We start from the raw sequence: 12,963 nt of genomic DNA, 5'->3' as shown, positions 1-12,963 counted from the left end.
TTTGTTGGTTTCCCCTAGAGCTCACGCCACTAGGGGAAAAGCAGCTACAGTAGTTTTCTTGCATAATGTACCGATGGCCGAGATTTGCAAGGCGGCAACTTGGAAATCGGTACACACGTTTACTAGGCACTACTGCCTTGATTCTGACTCCAGAGCAGATACCCAAGTGGGCCAAGCCTCCTTGAGGAATTTGTTCCAATGCTAATTTCATGGGAGTCATGATATGTCTCAATCCTGTTGAGTTTATGCTTGACATTTTCCCGCAGGTTATGGGGCTGAGCTTGCTATTCTATTCATATGCTTATGACTATTGGATGAGGATCCCTTGGAAGAGAAGGATAAGTTACCTGTAATCCTAATTCTCTTCCAGGGGTATCCTCATCAATAGTCATAAGCAACCCACCCGCCTCCCCGGGCAAATGATTACGATAAATGCAATTTCTTTGTGCACTGGCCTACGGGTCTCCGCAAAGAACAACTGACCTAACTGTCACCCCTGAGGCATGATGGGAAGCTAGGGGTCATGGCTGCCTTAAAGGCACGGTGCCAATTTTATTCCTATGTGTTTCTATGAGGTTAGCTTTTCACAATGACTGTTTTATGCAATGCAGCCTGTGAGCTGGCAATGCTGTAATTCCTCTTCGCAGGAGTATGTTTTTTCTGCTGCACATTAAAGCAGTTCAAATGCTCTTTGTTTTCTTTTCACTGCTTCATGTTGAATGTATATGTGTGTGTAAAGGAAATTCCTGTAGCATTGCTCAGCTCCTCTTTTCTATATGGACGGCTGCATTTGTGATAATACATAGGAGGAACACCTGCAGTAACTCTGTGAATTTTATCAGCGGTAAGTGAGGGAGGACAGCACAGCAATATCGGTCGAGATGTAGCTGCCCACGGGAAATGCCCAGAATATAATGAACTGATGAGATGTGGCCGCAATGCAGGAGGAACTAACAGAGTGTCTTTGAATTCATCACAGATGCTGCATTATGGGAGATTGAGGCACCTTTCATAAAGACATCAGTGTCGACGCGAATAACACTGGCTGTTTCCTGATTGGCTGCAGCCCTACAAAAGAAGTGAACATTGGATTATTTAAATGACTGGATGCTGTGCGATACTTAGAATGATTTAAGGCACTGACGAAGGCGATGATGCCGAAAAGCGTTGCTTTTAATAAATCATTCATTGACCCCGAGAGTGCTCCGAAAATTTGTGGTTGTTAGATGACAAGACGAACTCACCTCACGTCTACGGAGGCATCCGCTGTGTGTTCGGCTGCCCAGGTGAAGCGCATGGTAGAAATGGTTGGCAAGCTTGAACCACCGCTACCGGAGTCTGCCGCCCCAACAAAGGACGCAGACTATACAAGTCTTTGATGCCCCAGCCATAGCAGGGACACCTGCAGTAACTCCGTGAATTTTATCAGCGGTAAGCGAGGGAGGACAGCACAACAATGTCGGGCGAGAAGTAGCTGCCCGCGGGAAAGGCCCAGAATATAATGAACTTATGAGATGTGGCCGCAATGCAGGAGGAACTAACAGAGTGATTTTGAATTCATCACAGATGCTGCATTATGGGAGATTGAGGCCTCTCTCATAAAGACATCAATGCCGACGCGAATAACACTGGCTGTTTCCTGATTGGCTGCAGCCCTACAAAGGAAGTGAACATTGGATTATTTAAATGACTGGATGCTGTGCGATACTTACAATGATTTAAGGCACTGACGAAGGCAATGATGCCGAAACGTGTTTGCTTTTAATGAATAATTCACTGACCCCGAGAGTGCTCCGAAAATTTGTGGTTGTTAGATGACAAGACGTACTCACCTTGCGTCTACGCTGTGTGTTCGGCTGCCCAGGTTAAGCGCATGGTGGATGTATATATGTATATATATATATATGTGTGTGTATATATATATTTATAGCTTCAGATACGTTTCTCACATATATGTATATATTGTTTCCGGGACCCCTGCACATGGGCGGGAATATTCATGTGCTTATGACTATTGATGAGGATACCCCTGAAAGAGAACTAGGATTACAGGTAAGTACCTTATCCTGGTGGTTTGATCTAGAGTGCCATGATTTATGGAGGCCCCTCAACAATATCAAACGTAGAGTGTTCTATTATCAAGATTATAATGAAATGGAAGAGTATACAAATAAAAAAATGCCTATCCTTCTTTGCCGACCCAAAAAATAATTTTTTTAATGATTTGAACTGGAGTAATATGCAGGAAGCGATTTGGCAATTGATAATTAGTAATATGAAATTGTCAGAGACAGCCGGTCCCAATAACCTCTCAGTAGTACAGTTTAAAGGACACCCGCTATGGTGGGTGGATGTACTATGTCCTTTCTTTAAATGGGTCTCTACCTCACGGAAAATACCAAACTCATGGCGGGGCACAATTGAAAAGCTGATTTGCTAGAAGGGCTCCCAGGAAAACCCGGCATTTGGGTCCAGTATTAATCCAAAAGAGCAGGGGTTATTTAGGCAGAATCACCCTACGATTGATCAGTGTATGGTAGCAGTGGCAAGGAGATTAATATCAACTGTGGGCAAACTCTGCTGCTGTTTTGTTGACTTTCGGGTCGCTTTTGACAGAGTTGATTGTAGTACCCTCTGAGAAAAAGTTGGTAGATAGAAAATCCCTCACGATTTGCTGATTATCTTGCAAGAAATAAATTCTAGCTTTTGGGTCACGGTTGGTTTAAATGCTGTATGGACTTTACCAGAAAAGGTTCAGGTGGAAAATAGTCTTAGGTGCAGGTGTGTGTTTTAGCACCGCTCTTATTTTCACCGCAGATCTCCCAGCAGTATTAGAAAATCCAAATTATTTCGCTCCAAAAAAGGGGGTATGCACGCTGACTTAGTTATAATGGACTACACTACAATAGGTAGCATACACGTTCTGCTTTTCATTCATATTGCAGAACCGTTAGACTTATTTTCAACATTGAATAGCTAAGACTTTGGTTTTCTTCAAGTGGCCTAAGAAATTGAATTGGCACCTAAATAGTATTCATTTGGAGAAGTTTAGTGTTTATAGATAACTGGGTCTTACATTTGCAAGTAATATAAAATGGAATAACCATTCAGCAAATCTGGGAACTGCACTTGTTGTAACTGTCAATACCCGGAAATGGTTTGATTCCCGTTTGAGAGGCTTATCAGTGGAGCCCTTAAAAAGAGCAATATTAGGTAAATGAATTCTGCAACAGTTTTATGAAACCAGTTTACTTACCATTGACCTGCAAATCAGATGGGATACCCTGGAAAGCCTTTGTTTAAAGACTCTTTTGGGCTTCCCAAAAAGTCTGAATATTCAAGCTGTAAGGTTGGATGTTGGTCTTTGGATACCTTCGTTCTCGAGCATTAACATCCTAATTCTGAATGGTATTATCAATGGTCTGATGAATTTTCACACCTCATTGTAAAATTTGTAACAAATTCCGATTTAGAAATTGATAGCTTTAAGAGTGAATATTTGCTGACTAAATAAGGTTTAGAGAGTTCTTTGCGATACGGTAAAGGGAGGTACATTAGCAGGTGATACACATTACCTTGCTGCAATATCATCTGTAGGTTACTCATTCAGAAGCCTGGGGGAAATTGAGATCTTCCCTAATTTGTTTCAGGCCTGCGATAAACAAATACAGTGTATTTATCTGCAGTTCTGATTAGGAATAGACCCAGTTTGGAGAATTACTGGCTGTAGGAAAGTAGGATCTGCTTTTGTGGTTACCCCCACTTTTTGCCTGGTGTCAGTGTTTTGACTGTAGTTTGCTGGGATCCTGCTAATCAGGACCCTAGCATCTGTGCTCTCTCTCCCAAAATGGCTTTAAGTACTTTTTTACCTCCACAATTGGCCACTGGTGTACCCTTATAAGCCCATAGTATATGGTACTAAGGTACCCAGGGGCATAGGTACACCAGGGTCTCCCATGGGCTTCAGCATGTATTGTGCCTCCCATGGGAGTCCACTTAAACTCAGACTACAGGTCTGCCACTTCAGCCTGTGTGAGGCGGTGCTTGCACCTCTCACAGCAGATATACTTTTTCTTATATCTGAGGTCACTACACTTAAAATCTGTAAGTCACCCCTATGGGAAGCCTTTCAGTTCTGAAGGCAGGGTGATTGATTAAAAGTGTGAGGGAGCCCCTGCATGAGCAGGATACCCCTACAAACCCTGGACCGATTCTCTAGGCTTTGTAAGTGCAATCAGCCATTTTAAGACATATAGTGGACATCAGTCATTACTAGATGTCTAACCATATAATTGCTGTACCGAACCGTGTCATGTTTTGTATCAAACATATTTGAATCAAACCCCAACAATGATGCCAGTGTTGGAGGTATGATCCCATGTACTGAGTGGTCCTATAGGGGAGCCCCCTGTACTCCCTGGTTACAGCTTTTCAAGGTCTGCCAGCAAGCTAGTGCTTCTGCTGACCAAGGACACTGTTCTGACGACCTCCTGCTGTTGAGCTGAGATCGCGCAGGAGAAGGTAGGAAAAATAGGTTTCCTGTCACAGGGAGGTGTGGCCACCTCCCAGACAGGATTAGGTGTATTGGACTGGGGTGGGATCGCTTTACAGCGCCACCAGACTGCATTGAAGAGCACATTTGGTGCCCTCCTTGCATAGTCCAGTTTGAGCCACTTCAGGAAACCTTGGTACCCGCTCTGGTTGAAACTGAACCCTTTTCTTGGGTATTTAAAGGCTCCCCCATGGGTGCGTTCTCAGATTCGTCGTGTAACAAGGCTCATCTCTGAAACCAAGACACTCTTTGACTGTCTGGACACTTGGGCTTCGTTGGACTTCGACTGGAACCAAGACTGCATCAAGGAAGACTCCTGCTGCTCCTGTTCTTTCTGGTCTTCAAGTATTCTGCCTCATCTGTGTCTGTGCTTCGCACAGGTTCTCCAGAAGACCTGTGGGCATCAAGGGCATCTGAAGAAATCTCTCTTGGAGTAAAGGAGCCACTCCTGTGCACCTGCAGGCACCGCAACGAAGCTGACCGGTCTGCTGCTCCTGTGTTCCTACAAACTTCCCGAGGCCAACACAGGTGTTGGTTCTACAGCTCTCCAGAGGCCTGACCTGTCTTCCCTGCAATTTGGAGGATAGTATCCTTCATGAGAGCCGCTAGGACCAAACCCCTGTGCATCGCGTTGACTTGTTGGCTCTGCACTCCAGAGATCTTCGGGCTATCAGAAGTTCCAGCACCTCACCCCTCAAAGATCAGTGTCCTCACTACATCCCGTGCACCGTGGGCCTCCATCTTTGGTGAGCTGTCTGAGGTCCTCATGTGATTCCTGTGTCTTCGGCCTGGGGGTCCTCTCGAGGGTCTTCTGCTGCTTTGGGGGGCTCCCCTGCTTGCTCGGGGCCTGCTGTGACTCTCCTGCACTTTGTGAGTCCTTTGGACCTTGCTGGTCCAACAATTGCATCTTGTCGTCTTCCACACCAGTTGCGGCCACCAAAGCTTAATGGTGCTCCCGCAAGACACCGGCCACCTAGACACCAACATCCGACGTGGGACAGCTCGTGTACTGCGCCTGGTCTTCCTCAGCGTTGCTTGGTTCCCACAGCTGCAGCAACAAGTCCCTCGTCAACTCTCCTGAGCTCCCTGCCAAAGGTGGGCATTGGGCTTCCATGCCTCCTGGTCACCTCCGAGTGGCATAGACTTTGTCCCCTCTGCTTGCAGGTTCTCCTCTTCAAGAATCCATCCTTGGGTTCCACCGGATATCTTCAGTGACATCTCCAGAGGCCTTTGTTCCCAAGTTGTCCCATTGTCATCTACTGGAGGTTCCGACATCACTTCACCACTATGCACCTGGCTTCCCTGGTTCAGGTAACCTGGTTCCTGGGGCATCCTCAGGTGGGGTGGCTCTCCAACCTTCCATCCTCCAAAGGTTTTCTTCTGGGTCTTCTGGGGAAGGGTCCATTGTCTTTAAAACTGCAACCACAACTTCTCAATAGACTTCCATTGGGCACGCAGCTGTGTTTCCACTCTGCACTCAGCCTCCGTGGGGTTCCTGGGTACTTGCCTTGGCTGGTTCCTTGTTCTCCCAGCTCCTCTGAGTCCTTTGGTCCAAGTCCCATTCTTCTTTTTAGTTTGCATTCCACTTCTTTAGCATATGGTTTGGTCTCCCCCTGGAGCCCAGTGTATATTTGTGCTACTTACCTGATTTCTCTTAAGTATTTCATGCGTATTCTTGATATCTCCGGCTAGGAGATAAACCAATGTGATAGTGATTGGGATGTGTAATAAATAGACTTATTTTTCATAAACACTGTGTGGTTCTTTCTTATCTAATCTACACTATTGATTAAATGTGGTAAAAACAAGCTGCTTTACACCCCTTCAAGATAAGCCTGAAGACTGCTCTCCACAGCTTCCACTTTCAGAGACTAAGGTTCTCAAAGACCACTCGAAGCACCATAAGGGTTGCCTAGATTAGTGCAATGTGTATTGCTCCTTAAACTATGCACCATATACTAAGCCAGCCTCCTACACTGGCTTCGGAGGTAGAGTCCTTGAGAATAACGGATATTCTATTTGTGATCTAAAAATGAAAATGAAATGGTTTGGAGCCTAGAAAGGAGTCCTATGAGGCCTTTAAAGCAGATAGTTTAGTTTAAAATATATTCTTAGGCTACCCTGCTCACAGCCATTTTCTACCTGTCATAAGTCATGATTTGTGATTTTCCGATTTTTAGGATTGATGACACTGGGATACAAGAATAGGTACAAGTTATTCATTGCAGTAATTCACATATTATTAATCCGATATCCATTAACCATCAGCTTCCCTTATCTATCTTGCATTGGCCATAAGTAATATTCCTCTTGATAGAAGAAAAGAGGACCTGGAGTTCAAGAGCTATCTGGGTGACAGATAGAGTCTCCCAGTCACAGTCTTTTGAATTGCTGACATCCCAGCATGTTTCTGCTACAGTACCAGCTCATTATCATCCTTGCTAAGGTCTTTCCATTATTGTGCTGAAGAGACTGAATGATTAATAAATCAAGAATTACTAACATGAGTAGATTACTCTTTTTTAACCTGTGTGAAGTGAGACTTTCCCCTTTAAGCTAGGGACAGTTTTTAAGCCTGAGAAGCTACAGAAAACTTTGACTTTGAATACCTTTAGACTAAGAACAATATTTGTTGTGTGTAGCAAGAGTTTTAATATTTCAAAGCAGCATTGTATGGTGAATACATGCTTCAACATGCCTTCAACAGACCTTTATTCTTCCTCTGCACTAACTTCCTGTGTTTTGTTTCTTTCCTCAGGAAGCTAAGCTTTTAATTGCTCAAGCATACAGGCGCACAGAAAAGCTACTACTGGACAACAGGGACAAACTGCAAGCGGTATGAGCTGGCATTGTTAATAGGTTACTGAATGGACTATTTATATGTAGAGGACTAAAAAAGGCTGAGGGCATTTACTGAATTGAATGTCCAGGTTTGGTAAGGCACTTGTCTCGTTCAGACTAACCATTCTGCTTTTCATGCTATGTAACAGACAGATGTGCAGGAAATCTGGAAACCCTCTTCAAAAGCCCACAGGGATATCTAGATTTCGAAACATATATCTCTGGGCACTGTTGTTTCACTTGAGTCTGAGAAACATTACAGAGGACCTTGCAGACATTAGGCCATCTGCAGTTCTCTTTTGAGCAGGGAAATGCTTTGAGGTAGAAAGTACTGATCTAAATAAAGGTCAACTAGAAACTGCTATAATTGTGAAATTGTGACTAAAGCTTTAGGAGCAATAACTCTTATTGGAGGAGGCATGACATAGCAGTGTGGGTTGCCAGATAACACCCACCCTTCACATTGCATGCAGATTACAAAAAATGTGAAGCCAGGGTTCATCCAGTAAATTCTTGCTGTGTAACAGCATGTTTTTTTCATCTAAACACAAAGTCATGCTTTAGTAGATATGACAGCCGCCACCTCCACTGTTACGCCTTCAAACTAAGAAGTAGAGGCCTTAGACCAGACAATAAATGTTGGTTCTCTTTTTTTTTGTAATGCGCATCATGGCCTGTAGGCTTTGCTGGGTTATGTGAACAGAGAGTAAAGAAGAAGTAGGAGGCAAAGGACAAATGGGCATGGAACGTCCCATTCTGAAAGTTTATGGCCAATGGAATAAAGAAGATGGTTTAAAAGGGAGAGAAATAAAAAACTCCACTGAATGTTAGAAGAATCTCACTGATATGACAAAGGTAACAGTTTTTGACAGTGTTTGTGGCATCCTAATAACCCCAACACTTTTTTTTAAACTTTCAGCTGGCCAATCTTCTGTTGGAGAAAGAGGTTATCAATTACAATGACATTGAAGAACTGATTGGGCCACATCCATATGGGCCAAAAAAAATGATTGCTCCACAGAGCTGGATCGATGCGGAAAAGGACAAACAAGACACAGGAGATGAGGAGCCGCCCAGGAAGCGGAAATCTCGAGAAGAGGATGAAGAGGAACCCATCCTAAGACTTTTATGAAGTTGTCTGGCACTTGATGGAGATGTCTTCATTCTTTATCCTCATTGCTCTCTACATTTCTTTCCCTTCACTGTGCTGTTACAGATGCACATTCATTTGATTGTGGGAAATAGGACCTTAAGAGAGAGCGACAGGAGTCTGTGGTATTTCACCACATTGTGTTCTACTATTCGGGCACCCATTGCTGCATTCAGAGGTTGGATTTTTGTATGCGACTTAAAGCACTGACATGAATAGACTGGTGTAAAAGATAAGTGCCATTCGTAAAATCCAACACTAGATTTAAAATTGGTAAACAAACTGTATCAATTGCCTCCCTTATAACGTTTCACTAGAATGTGTTTTTAGTCTTTCCGTTATGGAAGAGCCTTGATCTGCATTTGCCCATCTTTCCTTAATTTTTTACCTTCAGTTCTAAAGAGGTACAATGGGTATAAATCACCACACACATATGGTACATGGCCATGCTGTAGCAGGGTGTGCTAATGTGTTGGCGAAAGCATGCACTGTATATGCCAGAAAAACAGCCACACCATGCTTTCTGTTTCAATTGTAAAATTGTAACTGGTGTTAGTGTTTTATAACAAGGTTGACCATTACCAACAATAGGGCCTTGGCAGTAAAGCTCAGACATGGCCTTTGGAAATGATTTTCTGTATTCAAATATTGTCATAAAGACCTATTCTTTAAATATTTTTTTGTCATTAATAATCATTATGCATTTGCTACATGCAAAAGTTATGGTTACTTCCCAAGAACTTTCAAGGCTAGAGTTCCATTTTAGACTCCTCAAATTATGGAGTCAGGTGTCGAGTTGTGCAGTGTCAGTAGTCTAAAAAGCTTTCTATCGGGAGACTGAAAAAGTGTTTTTTAACATTTTGCATGCACTTCCTTTCGCGGAAGATAGTATCATCATAAAATCTTTATTCGGTTGAGATGAAAAAATAACCTTATAAGAGCACAAATCACTCCACATGAAATTCATATTTATACAGCGCATATGGATAAAATACAAGAAATTAAAATGAATACCAAATAACAATAAAAACAGATAAAAGCACGCCGCTTGCAATGATACATAAATCAGTCAGGGATAGAACACCTAGACCTCCATGCAGCTCATACAAAAACAGGAAACAGCAAATAAAACACTCGTTAGGGAGCATCTGCAGGTACATAAGTGCAGGACGGACTTGAGAAAAATTTAAAGATTTTAACAGGGGGACGATTAACTGCTTTCTAGGCCTATTGAAATAGTTACAAAACATGACAACATGTAGAGTGTCTTGTGGAGACCTACTGCCGCAGCCACAAGGCAACACAAGACCTGGTTGGGTCGATCCGCCCACCGAGGCCAGGAGATGATGTAACAAATTAAATCTGGAACCTGGCCAATACAAATCTATCACACATGTTAAGTACCTGCTCTAGATTGGGCTCCATACCCTGGACAGTCTTTAAAAGCATGTGTACCCTCACCGAGGGTTTCATTAACTCAGCCTGTTTTCTAGTTAGCAAAGCCAGTTCAAAGAACTGAACCTTTACTCTTTTCAGTTCTAGGGGGCGACAGAAAGTGGGGATTAGAAAATATGTTGTCTCTCCCTAGAGAGGCATAAGCCATCTTCACATAAGCTATCCAGGTGATTCTATGCACATAGTCAAGAGACAGACAGTCGGAAGGAGTCAGTCTGTTAAGCCTTGGATCCTCCCTGGTTCAGATCTTGATCCAGCACAGCAATGGGCTCTGCAATCTCGGCTTATTCCCTGATTGACCTGTAACTTGCCTATAGCTCCCTGGTATATAGTGTAGAAATGTACCCAGGGCTTGGAAGTTAAATGCCACCTGCGGACCGCGTCACCCATTGTGCCATCCATAGATTGGGCCTGTAAGACATGGCTTTAGGCATACCATATGCAGCCTGAAGGCAGTAGCCTAAAAAGCTGCTGGCAAACTTGTCAAAATAACCCTTTTTGACAGGCGGGAAATGCTGCTTTTAAATATTAATAATTATAAGCAACCACAGGAGACACTCGTAGTCCCAGTATTGACCTGGGTAAATTCCAGTAGCATGCGAGAATGTCTCAACGGAATCAATGAGGGTATGTGATTCAAGGAGTAAATTAATTACAATTAGGGCTCCCGGTTTTATGTTTTTTTTTTTTTTTTACATTTCCGTCTGTATTTATACATATTTATTTTTTGTCAACTTTATCTACATTTATCCATATTTATTATGGGTTTTGTGAACAAAAAGGCTGAAACTGGTATATTTACAGATTTTTTTAACCAATAAATATGCAGTCATTCTTGAATGCCTGCCAGGTTTCAGTGATATGAGCACCCGCATAAGATAAATGCATGCACTTATATGAAAATATGCACATTTCGGTATCTGCCTTGTGCATATCTACTGCTTTTTAAGCCTCTTTACTAAAAATCCTTTCTATTTTACCCCTTACCTATCAATCCACAAAGTTATTGGCCTGGCAAAGTGTATTTATAATCACTCAAAGAGCACCCAATTTCCGTTTTTATCCACATTTAAAAAGAAATACAGGCAAAAAATAAATGGTTTTCTGTGTGTATTTATCTGTAAAAATTCAGTAAAAACGGAAAACAGGGAGCCTTAATTACAATACATGCATTAAATATTGACAAATAGTCCCAGCAACAAGATTGAATGCAATTATATTGTCAGCAAAAACACACAAGTCACAATTTAGATTCAACCATGCTTTAAAGTTGTATATTAAGAGAAAAGGTGAACACTTTGTGTTTTTGAAGATATTAAAACAGCACAAGTGAATCAGGCTGAAGAAATAGAGTGCTATAGTGTATTGGACAAGTATTCAAAAAGAAGTTATGCATGAATCAATACATTTATGGAACAGCTTATAAAAAATCATGTCATAATTCGAAGTATAAATTTACCTTGTGCAAGTTGATGGCATTTTGACCTTCATGACTGGAGATCATCATCCGGTCACAAACAATACAATGTTGGGTGATAGCTGCCTGGAGGGTTTTCGTAGGTACGGGGGGATTCTGTCAGTGATTGAGAATCCACAACCTGGGGAAGCAGTCACCGGCTAACATCCACAAAGGTACGGCCGTCTGTAGAAGGACGAATCCACCAAGCCCCAAGGTGGTCTGGAAGAGGGGCTCCCACGGGGAGGGGCAGGAGTATCCAGATAAAAAAATGATGGGTTCAGGTGCCCTAGCAAGATACCAGGGGTCCAAGAAGTTCATCGGAATGGGTGTAACAGGTCTCCCGGAACCACTTCTCCTATGTCAGGTAAGGTGCACACCTGATTCAGTCAGGACATGCTGTCCTTGGCACCTCTTCAGTCATGTACTGGGGTAGATTGCGTTCACCCCTGGTCTCAGAACCTTGCCTGACATTGGATAATTAGTTCAGTTTTTAGCCTACACAAGGATCGCAGGATCATCAGTTGTCGTCCGAACTGAAACACAACAAGTACGCACTACTTAAACAGTGCAGAACACGATAGACGGAACTATCCATCCAAGCACATCAAATATGGACCTGGGCCATTCAACACAACACAACTCTCAGAGCAGAACATTTACCCGGCATATCCAACATGCTTGCAGACTCACTAAGCTGGACCAGCTCAGAATGCCACGAATTGGAGTTACATCAACCAACTCTGCACCACCTTTTACATCTCTGGCGCAAACCAAAAAACTGCAAATGCCAATACATCGCAGGTTGGCAACCCCAAAAAGGTTTTTGTGGGAATGCATTTTTGATCATATTTATGCATGCGCTTTGCCCCGATTCCATTAATCCCAAGAGTACTCAGAAAAATGAAGAAGGATCCCTGTCGAATTTTTCTCATAGCTCCCAGATGGCCCTGCCAGTTCTGGTTTACGGAACTCCTCCTCCTCTCGGAGCATAAACCCTTTCAGTTGCAACCAATACCAAACCTATTAACAATGAAGCTAGGCCAGGTCCGTCATCCCAACCTGACATTTCTTCAATTGTTGGCTCGGCTCCTAAGTTCCATGAGTTTGCCAAGCTAGATATCTCATCCGACTGTCGAGAGGTCCTTGCCAATACCAGAGCGCAGACCACAAACAAAACGTACAAACTTAAGTGGAAGAGGTTTTGTATCTGATGTACCATCTCAGAAATCCATCCTTTCAATTCATCACCAGAACAGATACTTCTGTATCTACTTCACCTAGCAAAATCTGGTCTTTCTAACTCTTCCATCAAGGTCTATCTGGCCGCAATCTCCAGGTTTTGTTGAATCAGTCACTCTCCATCTTTATGGTCTTCAAGGGTAATAAAACGGTTTGTTAAAAGATTGTTCCTACTGTTTCCTCCAGTGAAACTACCTCCTCATCCTTGGCATCTTGAAAATGTGCTGTCACATTTAATAAGACTCCTGTTTGAGCCCATTCAAAAGG

General features: G+C 42.9%; 1 protein-coding gene across 2 annotated transcripts in view; it reads left to right on the top strand.

Moving 5' to 3' along the window:
• The window catches only part of SPG7 (SPG7 matrix AAA peptidase subunit, paraplegin), a 359,427-nt gene extending 350,211 nt beyond the window's left edge, over nt 1-9,216 (top strand). For both annotated transcript variants that reach the window (XM_085639919.1, XM_085639920.1), the window contains exons 16-17: nt 7,311-7,388; nt 8,313-9,216. In XM_085639919.1, coding sequence (XP_085496045.1) covers nt 7,311-7,388; nt 8,313-8,525 — 291 coding nt within the window. In that variant the 3' untranslated portion in view covers nt 8,526-9,216. The remainder of the gene's footprint in view (nt 1-7,310; nt 7,389-8,312) is intronic.
• Nucleotides 9,217-12,963: the final 3,747 nt, after the last annotated feature.

Source organism: Triturus cristatus, chromosome 12 (assembly GCF_964204655.1).
Source record: "Triturus cristatus chromosome 12, aTriCri1.1, whole genome shotgun sequence".
NCBI lineage: Eukaryota > Metazoa > Chordata > Amphibia > Caudata > Salamandridae > Triturus > Triturus cristatus.
This window is presented reverse-complemented; position numbering and strand designations above follow the sequence as displayed.